Raw genomic sequence first — 19,660 nt, forward strand, 5'->3', positions numbered from 1 at the left:
GACGTACAGTCACTCGAACCACAACAGCTCGTTCTCCTTTGGTAGTCACAAAGTCGAAAACCACTCCACCATGCCTAACTACACCCTCCATTACTTCAATGGCCGCGGACGTGCCGAATGTATGCGTATGATGTTCCATATGGCCGGTGTCAAATATATGGACAAAAGATACGAATTCTCCGATTGGGATCGTTGCAGGAATGGTAAGAAATTATTAGTAACGTTCTTTTTAATTTCTTTTGCATTTCGTAATAAAAATAACCATAGAAAACAGGGAAATTAAGAATTAGTGAGATTAGTTAATACTTAGATGGGTAACCGAGTAGGTATGCTAATGACTTAATGTAAGAAAAAAAGATTTGACCTAGGGTTATATTTTTTTATACGTTCTTGGAAGCTTTTTTCTTCATATTGCTGTACAGAGAAAATAGGAAAGACTTTTAAACCTTTGTAGAGCAATTAATAGCTGAAACACCCACACCCACACCCACCCACACACACACACACACACACATATATATATATATATATATATATATATATATATATATATATATATATACATGTTAGATCGCGAAACTAAAACGACGTTGAACCTGGTCATTACGAAAATAGGTAACAATTTGGTTATATGTACCGTATGTACTCCGAGCCCAGAAAGGGACGTACGTGTTTATGTATAAAGTATTAGTGCTGGGTCAATTTATCGGATTCCAAATCGGGAATAGGAAAAATCGAAACATTTTTGGGAATCGGAATCGGTATCGGATTAAGACAAATTTGTGCCTATTTTCCGATGCAAAAAAACGATTCTTTTATTCATTCATTCATTTATTTATTTGTTTAAAACTTAATTTTCCTATTGTTGGCACTAATTATCAAATGTCGAATTATATTGTTATTTTAAAATACCAATAAAATTACCATTTATTGATCACCTTCACAAATGTATTATACATTTTTAAAAAATATATGCTCATATGTTTTTTTTATAGTAATCCAAACGAAAACAAACAAAACTCTACAGCTAAATATTTAGCTATCTTAAAAGAATCGGAGTCGGAATCAGCAATTGTATCGAAATCTGAGTAAAATAATTGAATCAACCCACCACTAATATGTAGTAATCTATATATATAAAAGCGAAAATGTATGTATGTATGTGTGTATGTTTGGATGTCTGCTAAAATCTTTCTACAGACGCGTCGAAAATTCATAAACTCGGTATCACATCCTAGCTTCATCCTTTGCTCGAAAAATATCGAAAAATTAGCCAAAAACATTAACTTTTTCACCCTGAAATCGACAATTTTCGACGGGGGGGGGTCAACAAAAACAATCCTCTCGTGACAATGACCGATTCTACGCATGCGTCACATGACGTCGTTACCTGATTTACTTTAAATAGTTGAAAAACCGAATAAATTTCGTGAACGTCGCCTTAGCTCAGTTGATTAAGGCCTTAGTTCATTATCAAAACGTTTTGGGTTCGAATCGTGGTGTGAGATGTTTTTTTGTTTTTTTACGTTTTTTTTAATTTTAATATCGAAACAGGCTTATTTAAGCCATTTTTCACGTGTTCGTTTTTTCTGTTTTCATCGTTCGTTTGCCTTACGTTAGTTTTTTTGTGTTTTTTTCCGCTTAGTGTTAACGTTGTTTTCTTTTTTTACTTCGCTTATAACAAATAAACCTACGTCGTCGTCGTAACACTCGACGACTTCCGGCCGCGCACCTGTCAAATTCAAACACCTTCACTAATTCATTCTGGTTGGCCGATTTTATTTTCAAACTTCGCCTCAGGGCTTCGGGTTCGAGCCCCCCCCCCGGGTTCTTTTTTATTTAACACCACACATACCTACAAACACCCGGGCAACGCCAGGTACCCCCGCTAGTAATATCTACACGAAAAAAAGTTTCAAGACTCTTAAATTCATGCTAGAACCGATGACGCCACGAAGAGAACACTTCAGATTGGTTATTTGCCACCAAATCAAATCGATAGACTCTTTGGCACGCTGGTATGAATTTATTCAGTGTAGGTCAAACTCATAAGCTTAACATTTCCACCCTTTCAGAAGGTGTCTGTTCTTTGCTAAGTATGTGAAGCGCTCCTACCGGAGTATGCTGGCAAGGCTGCCCAGACAATTTTTGTTTGTCTAAACTGCTTCACCTTCTAAAACCATGGCTTTTAAAATTCCACTTGTCTGACATTGTGTCAAATATTCTCTGTTGTGGAGATTAAATTCCATTTTTTTTCTTTTGATATTAACGAAATGTGAAAATGTCCAGAGTTAATAGCATGACAAGTATGTAACAACATTAAAACATAATTAACTAAACACATTTGAGTGGAAGTAAAAAGAGGTTAATAATAATTAATTGATTTAATAAAATTGAAATTATAAATATAATTGAAAGCACATATTTTATGTTTTCGAATTTCGATGATAGGGATCGATAATTTTTATTATCTCTGCTACAAATTACCCATCATCATCTAAAACATAAAGAACAATACGGACTCGAATTTATACAAAACTAGAAACGTGTTTGTTTCATTATAACAACACACTTTGAATTCTAACAGCTATTGCTCGTTAAAAAAAAGAAAGAACAAAAGCAGTCTTTTTCTGCGTTCAGCAAGAACAGCCATTGTGAAGATGCACCTTAATCAGGCCGGAAGTTACATCGTTCAACACATTGTGAGAGACGAGTTGTCCAAACAATGCAAATAATGTATGTTTTTGCTATTTGATTAAATTTCAGTCAATTGATATTAAATCTATTCATAATCGATGGCATATGAAATAGTTTTAGTCAAATTTCATCAAATCAGAAATATTTTTTTTTTTACTTCTGTAGGTAGAGCGTAAGTATTTATTTAAGAATCTAACGTTGTTTACGAATACGAATACTGGACAGCCATTTATCAATTAAAAAAAACATGTTGCGTTAATGATGTAAACATTTAATTTCTTTTTAATTTTTTTCTTTCTTTTTTATTTAAAAATGGGTGTGTACGTCTATTTCATGTATAGAAAAGAATAATTGTAAAGATTATTTTATTTGTGGTGAAATATCAATAAAACTGCAACGATTGAAAACCTTGCGAGAAAAAAACATACAAGAATAAGGTTCTAATAATTCATATACTGACAAATATCTGTGTCATATCACCGCAGAGTTGGCCACAAGATTTTAAGTGATCCTCCTTGTACAACGACAGTCTAGACTGAGACAAAAATAAAATTTGTTTCTGTCTAGAAGTCTAAAAGTGTAGTCTCAGAACAGATACTACACTTTGCTTCTGATATAAAAGGACTGGAATAACGTTCAGAGTATTTACATTTTTTGCTTGAGAGCCAATCTTTTAAACTCCTTGGCGTAACATTCACAGAAAACATGAATTTTATGATATTGTTAAAGCTGCTTCACAGAATGTGGGCTCCCTCTAACGTGCTAGAAAATAACTCACATCAACAACTAAAACTCATCTAACTACAACCATAGTAAATGCGATTCCTTTCTTCCTCTGTATATTTAAACCTGAACGGAACTTTCATAAAAAACTTTCTTTTTAACTACTCGTGTATGGAACATAATATCAGAGGACAGCTTCCCAGATAGCAAAAGATGGTCGTTTTCAATTCCAATGTTAACAAATTCTGCTAGATCGACGATTGTTACCAATCTTCACAATCCATCTGACAAATTCTTTGAGTTATCCTAAAGTGGCTTTTGGGCATTCACCAGCAGATGAGATTCGTTTAGAACTCAAAAAAAGTTTTGTGTAGTGTTTCCAGATTAGAAAAATTTCTTCTTTCTCGAAATAACTATTTGCTATTTAATTTCGTATAAATGTATTTTCTATCTGATTGTATTAAAAAAAAAAGTTAATAACTATATTAAACGTAAAATTTTAAACTTCATTTTATAATCCTACTAATATCTGAGTACAAGTTTCGCCGCTCGCTTTGTTTCACAACCATTGCTTGAAGTCATTGAATCACAACTAATCGATCATATATATATATATATATATATATATATATATATATATATATATATATATATATATATATAAACTTGGTTTCTTACTGTTGAGCACTATATAAATATACTAGACTACTCGTGACCCGTTGGATGACTATGTTATATTAGCTATGAAATTAATAATGTGACGTAAAGAAAATAGTTTTTTTTGTGACGTTGGGTCACTATGTTATATTAGCTACGGAATTAATAATGTGACGTAAAGAAAATAGTTTTTTTGTGGCGTTGGGTCATTATGTTATATTAGCTACGGAATTAATAATGTGGAAACAAAAACATTTCTATGAAATTATATTAAAATGAAAAAAAATACAGATAGATTTCTATGAGTCGTTCTGTTTATAATTGTTTATTTTGGAAAAAAAACTAACAGCTATTGAATTGTAAGTGGTTTACCATACTTATAGGTAAATGTGCACTGAACAAATACTATAATACTTAAATTAATAAAAATTCAAATTTTGATAAATTTTTTAATTTAAACGCGAAAAAAATGGGACGCTGAAAACGTACACAGTAAAATACTATGTTTATTGCCGTGTTGATTATTTTTTTGCAATGCCGGTAAAAAACATATTTTCGGGGTTATTTATTTATGTTTGTAGTATAGAAAAAAATGTACGAATGTTTTTTTAAGAAAGATGTATTAATAAATGGAGAATATATTAAAAAAATAAAGGCGGTAGGTAAATCGCCGTTGTAAACTGCTCTTATGGTTGTCAACGGGTTGTAAGAAAATTGCGTTAAATTAACTAAAACGTAATACGGCAATGAACGATGTAAAAATATGCAGAAAGTATTAACAATTGTTTATTTGGATAATGTAAACGCGAAAAAAAAATAGGGACGCTGAAAATGTCCACAGTAAAACAATACGTTTTATTGTCGCGTTGATTTATTGTTTATGCACGCATGCGCAACAGGAAATCGTAAACCAGATGTTGGGTTACAACACCCGTTACAAGGTCATTTGAGTCATATATATATATATATATATATATATATATATTCACATATATATATATATATTCACATACACGCAGTATTCACTTAACTTCTTACGAAATACAAATGTCTCTGGGTAACTTACTTTCTATAAATATATATTTTTATAACGTATACACACGTATATATATATATATATATATGTGTGTGTGTGTGTGTGGGTGTGTGGGTGTGTGTGTGCCCGTGTATGTGTGTGCGTGTGTGTGCATTACCAAGCAATTTTAACTCTCTCTGCTATGAATATAATTTCATTGACACACAAACAAACACACACACACACAAGCACACACAAATATAATGTTTGTACGTAATTTCACATATGTAGCCGTTTTCAGCCTCAATAGCCGCCTCAGCACGGGTTCGGAACTGGGAACATGCCTTTTTCAAAAACATTGGCGAGAACTCGATGAATACTTGACGGTGTTGGCGAACAGCCTACTTTGCTGTTGCAGCAGATCATGTTTGTGATGTTCTCGACGTATAATAAAACGAAGAAGGCCAGCGAGTTCAGGTTGGGTGAAAAGGGTACCAAGTCGTAGCATTCCTTCTGACGCTGAGCCAGAGTCTCTTTCGATTTGTGGGCTGGTTCCGAGTTCTGCTGCCAAACCGAGAGTCTGCTAGCGGCCACCTGATTGCAATAGAGAATCACCACACTCTTCAGCACATCCAGGTACACTTTGGTGTTGACTTTCAAGCCGACTTCGAATATGTGAAGTGGCATGATGTGGCCCTCACTTGAAACCACACCAAAGACCATAACCGTGGACGAAATCTTTTGTTTCATCACTCTGTTATTTGTGGCAATGCATTTTGACGGCGCTTGTAATGGTTTTATTGCTATAACTAAGGTCGGTAGAGAGCATGATTTGTACAGCGGCGCATCTCCGATCTCGCTCGTTGAACATTGGGTCACTTTAAGATATGGGAGAAGGCTCTTACCGCTCTTGGGATTTGTAAACAACTGACCGACTAGTAAATTGTCTGCAACATAAAGAAGACTATAGGTGTTCATCAAACGAAAATGGAATCGCGTCGTCTTTTCTAATGCTGCAATTTTATCGCTTCACCCTCTGCAGCCATATAATGGCTAATCTGTAGCACATGATTATATAATATGTAATATTTTCAAATTTATGATTTCATTCCAGATTTCCCCTGTAATTACCTCCCCTGTCTGCAGATGGACAACGGCTACATGATGCCCGAGACAATGGCCATTTGCAGGTACATGGCCCGTGAATTCAGTAAGTACTTTATACAACTCTAATAAATACATCTAGAATTCATTATGTAAATAATAACATAATTTTTTTTTGTTAGATTAATATACATTTTTATATAATTGATGTTCAATATACAATTGTTATAAAGTTCAAATAATATTTATAAATAATTCATGTTAAAAACTTTAAAATTAATCCGTTCGGTTTGAAAATAAATATTTAAACTTCGTGTTTATAGACTTCTACCCCAGCAACTCCATGGACATGATGAGGTGTGACTACATCAGCGATTGCTTCTATGAAATCATGCACGATTACATGAGGTACTACCATTGGAAGAACGGAAACTTCAGGGTGAGTCACTTGGTTTCATAAATATATTTGCTTAAAAATTATATATCACCGGAAATGATTCGAAATAATATATATATATATATATATATATATATATATAAATATATATATATATATATATGGTAATTTACAGAGAGACCATTTCGTTATATCAGAGTTCTTCAACGCGGCTACACTAACATCCATCCTGAATCAAAAATCGAACCTACAACCATCTAGTCTATGGTTGGCTGTTCTTTTCTCTGGCCCGCAAATGACATAAAAAATCTATTTATATAAACATTTGGTCGTCGCTTTTACAGTGCTTGATGTGTTTGTTTATTTACAAATAAAGAGCCTTGCGTTACCCTAAGCAAGCAGCGGGTCAAAGCATTTACGCCATTGCAAAAGCCAAGGAAAGTAGCTTACATAGTCATCCACGGACAGTGTTTCGCTGTATATTTACTGATACAAACATGTACACATTCCTCTACACTGGCATGATAATGTTTCGATCGGTAATATTAATAATTAAGAACACTTCGGGTTAATAGTTTGTCCTTTCATTAAGATGTTCATACTAAATGTCGATGTAACGAAGTATGTGCATGTCTGTCTGTATAAATATTATTGATAAAAATAGCGGTATTTACTATCGAGCGCTATTTTATAAGCCTGTTGGGAATCCTCTGGATATTATCCTAGTAACACATTTAGACTTGGACTATATATCTGCACCAGAACAAAAGCATCTGCAAGTATCCCAACCTTTCATTCGCGCCATCTTCATTCTTGCCTCCATTGTGGGCTTGCAGATATCTTGTAGGACTCGGATGCCATTTGCGATTGAGTAGATGTAAACATGCTACCTCGAATTAAACATGTTTACGTTGTCAAAACCTCATACATCGAAATCGACGGGAGAGTCCATAATGCATACATATATATATACACAGATATATATATATATATATATATATATATATATATATATATATATATATCTGTGGAAATATGCTTTATTCTTTTTTTTTACTCAGTGATCACCACTTATCAAGGCCCGGAAGCCACTCAGGGATAAGGGTTATTGCAAGTACATTACGTTAGTGTGGAGATTTGATGAAGTGTTTACTTAAGGGGGCGGTTCATTAGGAATTTGCTAACATTGGATTTGAAGACATCCAAGTTTTAGTCCGGTGGGAAGCAGGCAGACGGAACAGAGTTCCACATGCGTGCAGTTCTAAGAAAGAAGCTTTGTTCATGGAATCCGCGTTTTGATTTAGGCACAGATATAGAGTGGGGGAAATTTTTCACAGTGGATCCAGCTAGACGGGTGTTATCGTGAAAGATTGGTGATGGGGGACCAGAGATTGGAGTTCAGAGGAGCACCTGCCATGGAAATAACGATAAAACAAGGATAGGCTCGCAACGTCTCTTCTGTGGGAGAGAGGTTGAAGGGTAGAGAAAAGGGCATCCCCCACTAATCCACGAAGTCTATTTTGTACTCTGTCAAGGCAGGATAGGCTGTTTTTAGCAGCTCCTGCCCAGATATGGCAACAGTATTCCATCCTTGGACGTACTTGGCTTTTATATAGATATTGTAATATATAAGTCAGGAATCTTTCTGTAAACTCAAGCATCTGTCGAACTCTGAATTTTGTACGGAATGTCATATTGTTTGGAAACGCAAAACCACTGTTCTTATTATGAGTGTTATTTTCATTTTTTAGATTGATGTAACTTCTGACCTACTTCAGGTATATTTTGTTAACGTCAGAAATCTCTCGGGCAAACTCAGAAAATTTGCACAGAATATTAAAATATTTGGACTCTTGGGAGTAATTTTCTCACCTTGCGTGTTAGTTTCATAACGTTTTGGTCGATGTAAACGCCCGAACTTCTTTAGCTGTATCTTGTGGAACTCAGGAATATTTTAGTCGAGCTCGGGAATCTATCAGTCGAACTTGTTAATTTGGCCACAATTTCGTATTATTTGGATTCTTGTGACTATTGTACTCATCTTTGTTGTGATTTTTGCAACGTTTCGGTTGATGTAACCTCTGATCTTCTACAGGCGTATCTTTCGAAGTTCAACAGAAAGATTGCCATGTTTGACAAGATACATCTGTAGTTACATCACCCAAAGCGTTGGGAAAAGTACACTTAACATGAGAACACACAATACAAATGATACGAATTCCCATCTAAATAAATTCTTTAGAAACAAACGAAATTTATGTTCGTTACAATTTTCACTTTTGTTGATATTAATTATTTTATTTTTATTTTTAGTAAATAAATGTGTCAATCCTTTATATAGTGTCAGTAGTCACAATATTGATTGTATTAACATGTAAAAGAAGATATATTTAGTACTAAATTAAAGGAATTGTAGATTTTATCCTGACAGTTTAGAGGATTATACATATTGGATGCGTAATATAAGTTGTCAGATTTGATGAGAATGTCATATCAGACAAAACCGAAACAGCAAAAGAGACAATATGAGATAGATTATATTATGAGATATTCACGTGTTAGCAAAATTTTATGGAATACGAATTTAAAAGATAAAATAATAAAATAAATAATCTTGCTTATTAATAAACCGTGAATTTTCCACAAGTTACGCTTAATAATTAATACAGTCAACTCGTTACTGACATAGCATTATAATATTTACTTTCTTTCCTACAGTACAACATGAACGACTGGGGATTCGGTGGTGACAGCATGTGTGGCAATTACGATGTAAGTATGAATACATAAAAACTTGTTCACATCGAATTGATGCAATTCTGTAAATGATGGAATGGTTTACCACAAGTTTCATCAAAGACAATATTTAATACTTGTCCTTGTTTGCTTTCAGAACTACATGTATTGGAGATACATGAACACCTTCAACAGAGTGATGCCCTTCATGGAGAGGAGTCTGTGTATGCGAAATGGCGGAAACATGTGGTTTATGGGAGATCAGGTTTGTATTAATTTTAATCAACTACTTACTAAGGTTTAGACACATTCAAACATATATATATATATGTTTATATATATATATATATATATATATATGTGTGTGTGTGTGTGTGTGTGTGTGTGTGTGTATGTGTGTGTCTGTGTGTGTAGAAGTAAGAAAAGTAAAATCCTTTAAATTAAAATATACATAAAAATATATTCAAGTTAAGAATTTGTTGTTCGAGACAATGGTAAATAATTATATTTATTTTCTTAATCCATGGATTTTTAATAGCTTACAACTTAACTTAAAACAATAAATTCTAAACTTGAATATATCTTTATACATATTTTAATAAAGCGAATTTAACTTTGTTTTTACTTTTATATTTTTCTCTATTTTTGTATATTGAGCTTTATCTTTTTGGCTGGGATTTTCTTGAAATTATAATTTCACCATTATATTTTATAAGACAATTATTCGATTTTCTAATCTGTAATTTTGCTAATTTACACATACACACACACACACACACACACATATATATATATATATATATATATATATATATATATATATATATATATATATATATATGACGTGCATCAGAAGTAGAGGTGAATTGAACCCTTCAAACTTTCTCGGCGTTTGAAGAACGTTTACGAAGCCGTTGAATGTCAGCAGGGTACAGATATGAGTTCATCTATTTCATCAACATATCTGTACGGTACTTGGACGCTACAGAGGCTGCACAAGTAGGATTACACATCAATAAATGTCGTTGCAAATAAAACATGCTGTATCTCACCAGCAAATCTCAAGTGTATGGAAGAAATTTCAGGATAGACGTAGTTACTCATGGAGGACTTGTCAGGGATATTAAAAAAAATAAATAAATAAACCCGCATCAGGATCTATATTTTCGCCTATGTGCTAGAACAAACATTATAAACACTGCCAGAGCCCTACGAAATTACATCCAGCGAGCTACTAGTGTTAATGTTTCTGACTAAATAATCAGAAATAGGCTTCATCGGAGTTGCCAGAAGTGAGGCATTTACAATAGATCACTGGTATTAACAACTACTCCGCTGAGCACATGAGACGGACGTGAACGCGTTTTAGTATGCTGTGGAAAACGTTCTGCTTCCTCGAACATTTTTTAATATGATCGGTTTGGTGGTGCGTCAGTGATGGTATGGGGAGGCACATTCCTCAGTGGATGCACTAACCTCTACAGTTTAGATAATATCACGCTGACTGCTATTAGCTATCGGTATAGAGTCGTTGGAATAGTTGTCAGAACCTACGCTAGTGCAGTCAGACCTGGGTTTCTCCTGGTCCTCATGTGGTTAGGTTAGGCAGGTAGTTCCTGAATCATAAAGAATTGATGCCATTGACTGCCCTTTACGTTCACTTGATCTAAATCCAATACAAATTTGGAGGAATTGTGTTTAGTCCCATCCTGTACCACCAGTTTGCCCCTCAGACTTTCCAGGAATACACCTATTCCCTAATCCATATCGGGGAGCAGTTCCCCAGGACAACATTTGTTGTCCTATTATGAACATGTCCGGTCGTTGTTAAACATGCGCATAAGCACGTTTATGCCAAACATACTACAGAAAATCATTTCCAGTTTCTACAATGACATTTTGCTGCATCATTTTTTTAAATTTTTGATTGTCCATAGGGTAATCATTTTAATTTCTATCCAATTATTTTGTATTATTTTATTAATTTATCATTAATTTATTAATATAACATCTACTAATTACCATGGAAGATATTCAAGATCGTTTTCCTACGTTCAGATGTGATGTGTTTTCCAAGTGTACACGTAATTCTTTTGGGGCAGTATATATATACGAGGGGCGTGCAATAAGTAATGCCCCTGACCCACTTCCCATAGCAGTAGAACAACGAAACTTAGCACAGTTATTAGTCTTTCTCTACATAGGAACTACCCAGAGTTATGCATTTCTCTCATCGTTTGATGCAGCTCTGGAGACGGTTTTTTAGAACACCCCAGGTTGGTCCTCCAATCACGACGTGACTTCAGAAATAAAGGCTGCATCATCTGGGAAACGCTTTTCTTTCAAAAACAACTTCATGGCTGGGAAGAGGTGAAAGTCAGAGACTGCAAGGTCATGAGAGTAGGCAGGATGGGGAAGGATTTCATAACCACACTCCCGTACTTCTGATCTGGCGACATGCGAGTTGGGGACCGGAGCGTTGTCCTGCAGAAGGAGGTTACCTTTGCTGATCTTGCCCCGCCTCGTGATTTTGATAGCTTCCCTTAATTTACTCAAAAGTGAAGCATTGTGGTTCCCTTTGCCAGGAAATCTGTCATCACTACTCTGCCCTGGTCCCAGAAAACTGTGAGCATGACCTTGCCAGCGGAGGGCTGCACCCTTGCCTTCTTTGGAGGTGGTGAGTCCAAGTGCTTCCACTGCATTGACTTGGCTTTAGTCTCTGGATCATAGTGATGGACCCAGGTTTCATCCTGTGTAATCAGTCTTTTGAAAAACTTTGACTCATCTTCTTGGCACATCCCCAAATTCATCCTCGAGCACTTAACGCGTTCTCACTTCTGGAATGGTGTGAGCAACCTAAGAATCCATCGTGCAGACATCTTATGCATATGTAACTGGTCATGAATTATAGTTTCCACAGACCCTGTACTAATCTTGACTTCTTGGGCTATTTGTTGAATAGTAATGCGCCGGTCTTCCAAAATGGCAGCCTCAACTTGACGGACAGATGCCTCATCAATGGCAGAAGGGGGGCGACCAGGTCTGAGAGCTGTTTCCACAGACTTCCGGCCATGTTTGAATTCACGATGCCAGCGTTTTACAAGGTCATATAATAGAGCATTATCACCATAAGTGTCTTTCATTTCATCAAAAGTCTCCTGTGGTGTGCGTCCTTTCAAATACAAAAACCGGATCACTGCTCGATAGTCAACAGGCTTCATTTCACACCTGACTCAGTTCAAGCACCTGTAAAACAGAAACCACAATTAGTTCAGAGCTGTAATTTGCCACATTACCCGTAGAGATAAAAATCATTGCACATGCAAAATTTCAGTTAGATCAGACAACTGGAAGTCGGTCAAGGGCATTCCTTATTGCACGTCCCTGGTGTATATATATATATATATATATATATATATATATATATATATGTATATATAATATTTTCTTATTTTAAATATTTAATATATTTACTTACATATATGTGTCCTACTTACACACGCTTTAGTGTAGGAAATGAACATTATTACCGAATCCGGTTGTAAAGTTGCATCATGGTATTCCACCCCAATGCCACTATAAATAAACATATCGAAAAGAGAATTTAAATTTTATATTAGGTAAAATCAGCGGACACATACAGTAAGTTTAGTCATATGGGGCTCAACAAAGATTGTCTGATCTTTGTTTTGCCGGTTTCTGTTTTACAGACGTGACGACTGTGTCATGCTTGACATATATATATATATATATGTTCTTTTCTAATTAGTATCATCTTATCAGATAACGTGAAATCGCCCTTTCTTCAGCTTAAGAATGGTTCTTTGTCTACTTGACCATGTCTCGGTAATCAGTCATATAGATTACAGAGACCGGATATCAAAAAAGCAGACAATCTTGAATATCACTGCTGACCACACACACACACACACACACGCACATACGTGTGTATGTATATGTACGTACACAAGAATGTGTGCGTGTTTGTATATGGTACGTGTTTTATACGCACACTTTCTGTATAGTAAAAAATAGAAAATACATAAGGGATATATGTAACAATATATTTCGTTCTCTCTCTTTTCAGATGATGTGGTGTGACATGATGTTCTACTGTTGCATGGAGATGATGTACAATTCCTATCCCAACATGTTCAGTAACTACCCCAGAATGATGGGTCTCTACAACCGATTCTACAACCATCCAAGAATGGCCGGTTACTTCAAGAGCCGTTGCAACTCTTGTTGGTAAAAAAAAAAAACAGAAATCAAATAACAATTTTGTTTTTGAGTAGCCGATATTTTTTGGAAAATATTTTTTCAATCTTTTCTGTTTGACAGTTGTTTTAATAAAAATTTCTATACAAAAACTTCTTTTTGTTTTTATAAACAACCATCTTTATTTAATCAGCTGGGTTTTGTGTATTTATATTCACTTTATGCCACGATTTCTTTTTTTTATTTTCAGATTTTTACCTATTTGTTTGTGAAAGATTTTAAAATGTTAGTTGCTGATGATAGTACTTCTTAGTCTTTCCATTATACGTGAACTTAATGGCTGGCAAACTATATATGCTGTTAATAATGTTGTTATAAAATTGTTGGATTTAAATAATGTTGTTATAAAATTGTTGGATTTAAATAATGTTGTTATAAAATGCATGGGCTTTCATAATGTTGTTAAAAAAAAGTTACATACTTCTTTCTTTTGTTCGCTTCGATATGCGTTCCTCTTCACTTTCAAAAGCAAGTTAAAGAAACACACCTCCCAACACCCGGGCCACACCGAGCACCCAGGCTAGTTAGTAATAGTTTATATAAATGAAAAGTGGTGGATTCTAAATAGTTTTTTTCTAGTCTGTTTTAAAATAAAGACTTTCTTTTTAAATTTTATATCAATTATTGTCCATGTTAAAGCATTAAACTCTTCATGTATTCGTCATGGAATGAAGGTGTCATATTCCAAAAAATTACGTAAATTGATGAAGTATTTTTTTCAACTAAGGAAATCAAAATTTACAATTTTTTAGTGCTTTTAATACTAAATGTATCCATTATAAAACTGATTTTTATTTTGATAGTGCGGAAAAAATATTTTCCAACAAATAAAAATAGTTTAAAATCGCAAGGTTTATGGCAAATTAACCTGATGATGAAATTAAACCTATGAAAACACTTGATGACTTGATCAATGGAATAAGAGATTTTCTAAGTGACACCTCTGACGTTCCTCGACTATCAACAGCGAAATCGACTATTATTGCACCACGGTAACATTCACTTAAGCTAATGCCATCTCTCCCAGAAAGTAACACACACACACACACACACACACACACACATATATATATATATATATATATATATATATATATATAATTCTGGATATGTTCAAATTTCATTTAAAAAGATTAATTTTCAAATAAAATTTAAAATAAAAACAATATGTCAAATTTTAACCCCCCCAAATTATATTTTAAAATTACATTTTACATCTCTGTAGAATTGTTAGTATATACAGTGAGTGCAATAAATATCCGATACAAAAAGTTCAGTAATTTTTATTATATGAAAACAAAAGCGATAACAAACGCTATTCTAATGTGTTTTTGTATGATAAATACAAATCCCGTATAAAAAAAATATTCTATAACTAGCGGGGGTACCCGGCGTTGCCCGAGTGTTTGCTCCCGGGACGGGGGGAGTTTTAAAAAAATGTTATGGTAGGTAAGTAGGAAGGATCAAACCCGGAGTCATGAGTAAAAGTAGGAAAATAAAGTGTGAAAAAAAAACAAAAAAAAAACATCTGCAACGTTAACAGTTCGGCCACCAAGAAAAGTCCATTCCAGTTGTTTAGGAAAAAAAAAAAAAAAACGACTACGGTAGGTCGGCGCGAACGTGAAAATATAATGTGAATTGTCCAGCACGCTAACCACTACGCCACAGAGCACTGCAGCTTAGTTTAGTGATTTTAAATAACTTCACATGAAAGAACTACGAAGCCAAACCGGTGTTCTCTTCTCAACTGTTGCTTGTGAACGATCCCCAAACGGTGTTAAGTGGTGGCAGGGGGAGGAGGAATTTATTAGAGAGAAAATATTTTACCACTTCCATTGATCTTAACCGATTTTGGCCGTGACTTCTCAGCAGAAAAAGTATATAAATCTAAGATTATCGAGGAATTTGAGAAATAATAAGCCTATAACACACCTCAGATATTGTTCTGCCGTTTGTGCATACTATATTTGCATGAAATATCTTGAGTTTTAATCCTATTAATGTCAAAATCAGACGGGAAAAAATGAGTTCATTTTATTTATATAGAGAAGATTACGCATTAACTAGACAATTATATAAATGTCATATCTAGGGTTCAAAAAGTATCCAACACAAAAAAAATAGTATTAGTTTTTAGTAATATGACCTTTATTCGCCATAACAGCTTCCAAACGTTTGGGATATTCGTTACAAGATCATTACAATTCGTCAGATAATTGACTTGACCATCCTAATACCTTTATTTCATTCTCCCGAAATCATGTAGTAGTTGACCTCAACTTAATTGAAAATCTGTGCCAAACTTGTAGTTGATAGTACAAAAAAGAGATCCGACGAACCTGACAGATCTTAAGCGAAGTTGCCAAGGAGAGTGGGATAAACTTCCAGGTAACATTTGTAATAATCTTGTAAAGAAGTATACCAAACGTTTGGAAGCTGTTATGGCGAGTAAAGGCCATATTACTAAAAACTAATACTATTTTTGTGTGTTGGATACTTTTTGAACCCCAGATATGACATTCATGTAATTATCTAGTGAATGCGTTATTATATATGATTTTTGATACGAGATTTGTATGCATCATACGAAAATGGATTAGAATAAATTTTGTTATCGTTTTTGTTTTCGTGTAATAAAATTAATGAACTATTTAAGCCAGATAAAGTTATAAAACAATAAAATGTTCACTGAGATTTGAATAATAAAATATTGGAATGTTTAGTTTAAATCAACAAATAGAATAATAGTTTATCATAACAATGGGTCTGACGTCAGAGAATGAAACGAAGTTATAGGTTTTTATGTATATGCAGTAAGTAGATATTTAGTCAGTCAAATAGTTGGAGAGTTAAATAATCAAAGAGTTAGACAGTGGACGGGAGTTTTTTTTTTTTTTTTCGTTTATGACATGGTCTCTTGGTGCCCGTGGAAGCTAACCGACGCAATATAGCAAAATGTAAAATACAAGAAGCAAGTGTAACCTCTGATAAATAATGATCTGTTAAATAAGAGTTATATAAAATACAGCTTCGATTCAGTGTTTTCTTTCAGAGGGAAGAAATTTTCAATTTAAGACTAATCGAATTGAAGAAGGTATGTGTCTTTTTGTTTGCTGCCCCACAAAAAAGGTTATCCGTTTTGAACTGTTAATCGTATGTAAATGAACTGTAGTTTTTTTTTGTTTTTTTTACACAGTTATCACCACTTATCAAGGCCCGGAAGCCACTCAGGGATAAGGGTTATTGCAAGTACAGTACGTTAGTGTGGAGATTTGATGAAGTGTTTACTTAAGGGGGCAGTTCATTAGGAATTTGTTAAAGTTGGACTTGAAGACATCCAAGTTGTAGTCCGGTGGGAAGCAGGCCGAAGGAACAGTATATACACCCGCACACTCGCATGTATGGACACTATAGGACACAAGCCATGTATATATAACATATATTGCATCCTCGACATAAAAGAAGAAATATTAATAAAAACTAAGACAAAACTACTATTAATAAAGAAAATTACCAATCGTAGTAGCATTCTGAAATGTATGTAAATTCATTAAAATAACCAATGAAATAAAAACACATGTGATTATAAAAAATATATAAGTTGTTCAAAACCAATGAGATTAATCTATGTCTAGTGATGAGCCCAGATGGATTGGAAAGTACTCGAACTTACAACAAATATGACGATTGCATCTCCCAATTCCCACTAAAAGTGAAAACTATTATTCGGAAGTAAGACACGATCAAAAACAGAATTAATAGACAACAAACTCCTATTTGTTTGATTAAAAATAGTGCCTTACTTATATATAATCCGTAAATTTGGGTTTTATTTTTGTATATTGATATTCATATTAAAAACACTTTTTTCTATTTATTCAAAAAGAAAATACAACTTTCTTATGTATGGGTCGTGGAATTGAATTTATCTGCAAAAAATCTAGCTAATTTGTATATTCTTTTAAATATTCATTATAATAAATCGTCTCTTAGTAATTTTTTGGTGTTTTCTTATGAGATAATCATCTTTAGTTAAGTATTACGTGTGATTATATTCATGCAGATACTAGCGGGACCTGTGGAAATTCCACAGCGGACTTTTTCATGTGTAATATATTGATGTTGGCGTTCTGTGGATGGTCAGTGTAAATGGAGACGCCCTGATATTATTGTTGCTTTTTGTTAATACTGCAAAAGTATTTACCTAAGCAAGCAGGAGGTCCGGCGTAGCCCGGTCCTAAAATACGCTTAAGCATATTTTAATTAGTGCAGATTTTGTATATATTATTATAGTCAATTTTATATCGATTTTTATATAATATAAAGTTGTGATTTCAAAAATAAAAATACATCTATATGACTGAGGTGCATTAGCTTGAAACGAAATCAAAACTTATGAAGTATATATATATATATATATATATATATATATATATATATATATATATATATATATATATATATATATACAGTCCCGGTCAAAATCATAAGACTACTTAAGAAAGTAAGCGTTTACACATATTATCGAATTTTTAATCAAACAAATGGTTGAAACCATTGCCAAAAGGGAAAATATTATGGAAAAAATGAAATCTGCTTCATTCGAAACCTTAACCCTGATCTAATAAATATTTTAAAAAAAAAACATTTTCACCTGGTCAAAATGATAAGACCACTGATAATTTATCTAACAAAAGGCAATTATAAATTACTAAAAAGGGTCTCAGTATTTAGTATAGCCTCCATTATTACGAATTACTTCAAAAATTCTCTTCGGCATGCTTGCGACTAAGTTATTATCAGTTGTGAAGGAAGTTTATCCCATGTACTGAAAACTGAATCAGAAAGTTCCTTTATCGAATCATACTGGGTTTCATCCTTGAACACTTCTTTTGCCATCCATCCCCAAAGATTTTCAATGGGATTGAGGTCCGGAGAACATGCTGGATGATCTAACAATCCTATATTATTTGAAGAAAAGTATTCTCGTGCTTGTCAAGAAGTGTGTATCACAGCGTTGTCTTGCTGGAAAACATTCAGTCCTGATATAAGCATTTTCAAGCATTGAAATGTACTTCAATGATGTTTGCCGGCTTTCACTACTTGCAACTTTAGGGTCCCAGCTGACGTGAAAGCACCCCAGATTATTAAAGACCCTCATCCACAATACCGAGTTGAAAAAGTCTCTTTGTGCAAATTTTTATCATGCCAAATTGCTGAAATCCATCTGTACCATCTAGATTAAACTTTTTCTCATCGGAGAAAATTACATTTTTCCACTTCTCTTCATCCCAAGTCTGGTATTTGGTGGCATATTTAAGTCGGTTAGTTTTGTGCTGTTCAAAAAGACGTGGTTTCTGCAGTCGCTTTAAATGATTGAAACCCTTCATTTTCAGATGCCTTCTGATGGTTTTAGGACTACATTCTGCTGCTGTTTGGCTTTTCAATCGACTTGAGCTCATACTGGAGTTTTTTTTTTAACTTCTTCTGATACAGCGATCCAGTGATGGGGTTATTTTTTTTGATCGACCTGAATTCTTTCTGTGCCCATATTGATCTGGATTTCTTAAAAAATTTGTGATGACCGTTTTGCTAGGATTCACTTCGTTTGCAATGGATCTATGGGAGAGTCCACCCCTATTAAGCTCAAAGATCCTTCCTCTCTCAAACTCTGATAATGGTTTCCCTTTTGCCATTCATAATTTAGTAAGATGTTTTTTATCCACTAACAAGTTGCTTTTAGTAACATAGAAAGCGTTCTGTATTAATTTTTTCAAAACTAGCCGATTTTATTAAAGAGGTTTTATCATTTTGACCAGGTGAAAATGTTTTGTTTTTTTTAATAATTATGAGATCAGGGTTAAGGTTTCGAATGAAGCAGATTTCATTTTTTTCGTCAGAGAGAGAGAGAGAGAGAGAGAGAGAGAGAGAGTTCCGCTATAATCGAAACCGAAACCAAGCTTATGAAGAATCCGTGGTAACATTATTTATAAAAAGATAGACGACTTGAGTGCCATTAGTTATAATCGAAACTGAAACCAAAACTTATGGAG

General features: G+C 34.0%; 2 protein-coding genes across 2 annotated transcripts in view; one reads left to right on the plus strand and one right to left on the minus strand.

The window, feature by feature from the left end:
- The window catches only part of LOC145265754 (S-crystallin SL20-1-like), a 334,046-nt gene that overhangs the window by 222,981 nt on the left and 91,405 nt on the right, over nt 1-19,660 (minus strand). The gene's annotated exons all lie outside the window — the stretch shown is intronic.
- LOC145265250 (S-crystallin SL20-1-like) lies at nt 71-13,581 on the plus strand. Its single transcript, XM_080121034.1, has 6 exons — nt 71-203; nt 6,207-6,302; nt 6,520-6,635; nt 9,312-9,365; nt 9,487-9,594; nt 13,417-13,581. Exons 1-6 carry the CDS (start codon nt 71-73, stop codon nt 13,579-13,581), a joined length of 672 nt encoding a protein of 223 aa, XP_079977160.1.

Source organism: Euprymna scolopes, chromosome 40 (genome assembly GCF_053919585.1).
Source record: "Euprymna scolopes isolate OS-2025 chromosome 40, ASM5391958v1, whole genome shotgun sequence".
In the NCBI taxonomy this organism is placed as follows: domain Eukaryota; kingdom Metazoa; phylum Mollusca; class Cephalopoda; order Sepiida; family Sepiolidae; genus Euprymna; species Euprymna scolopes.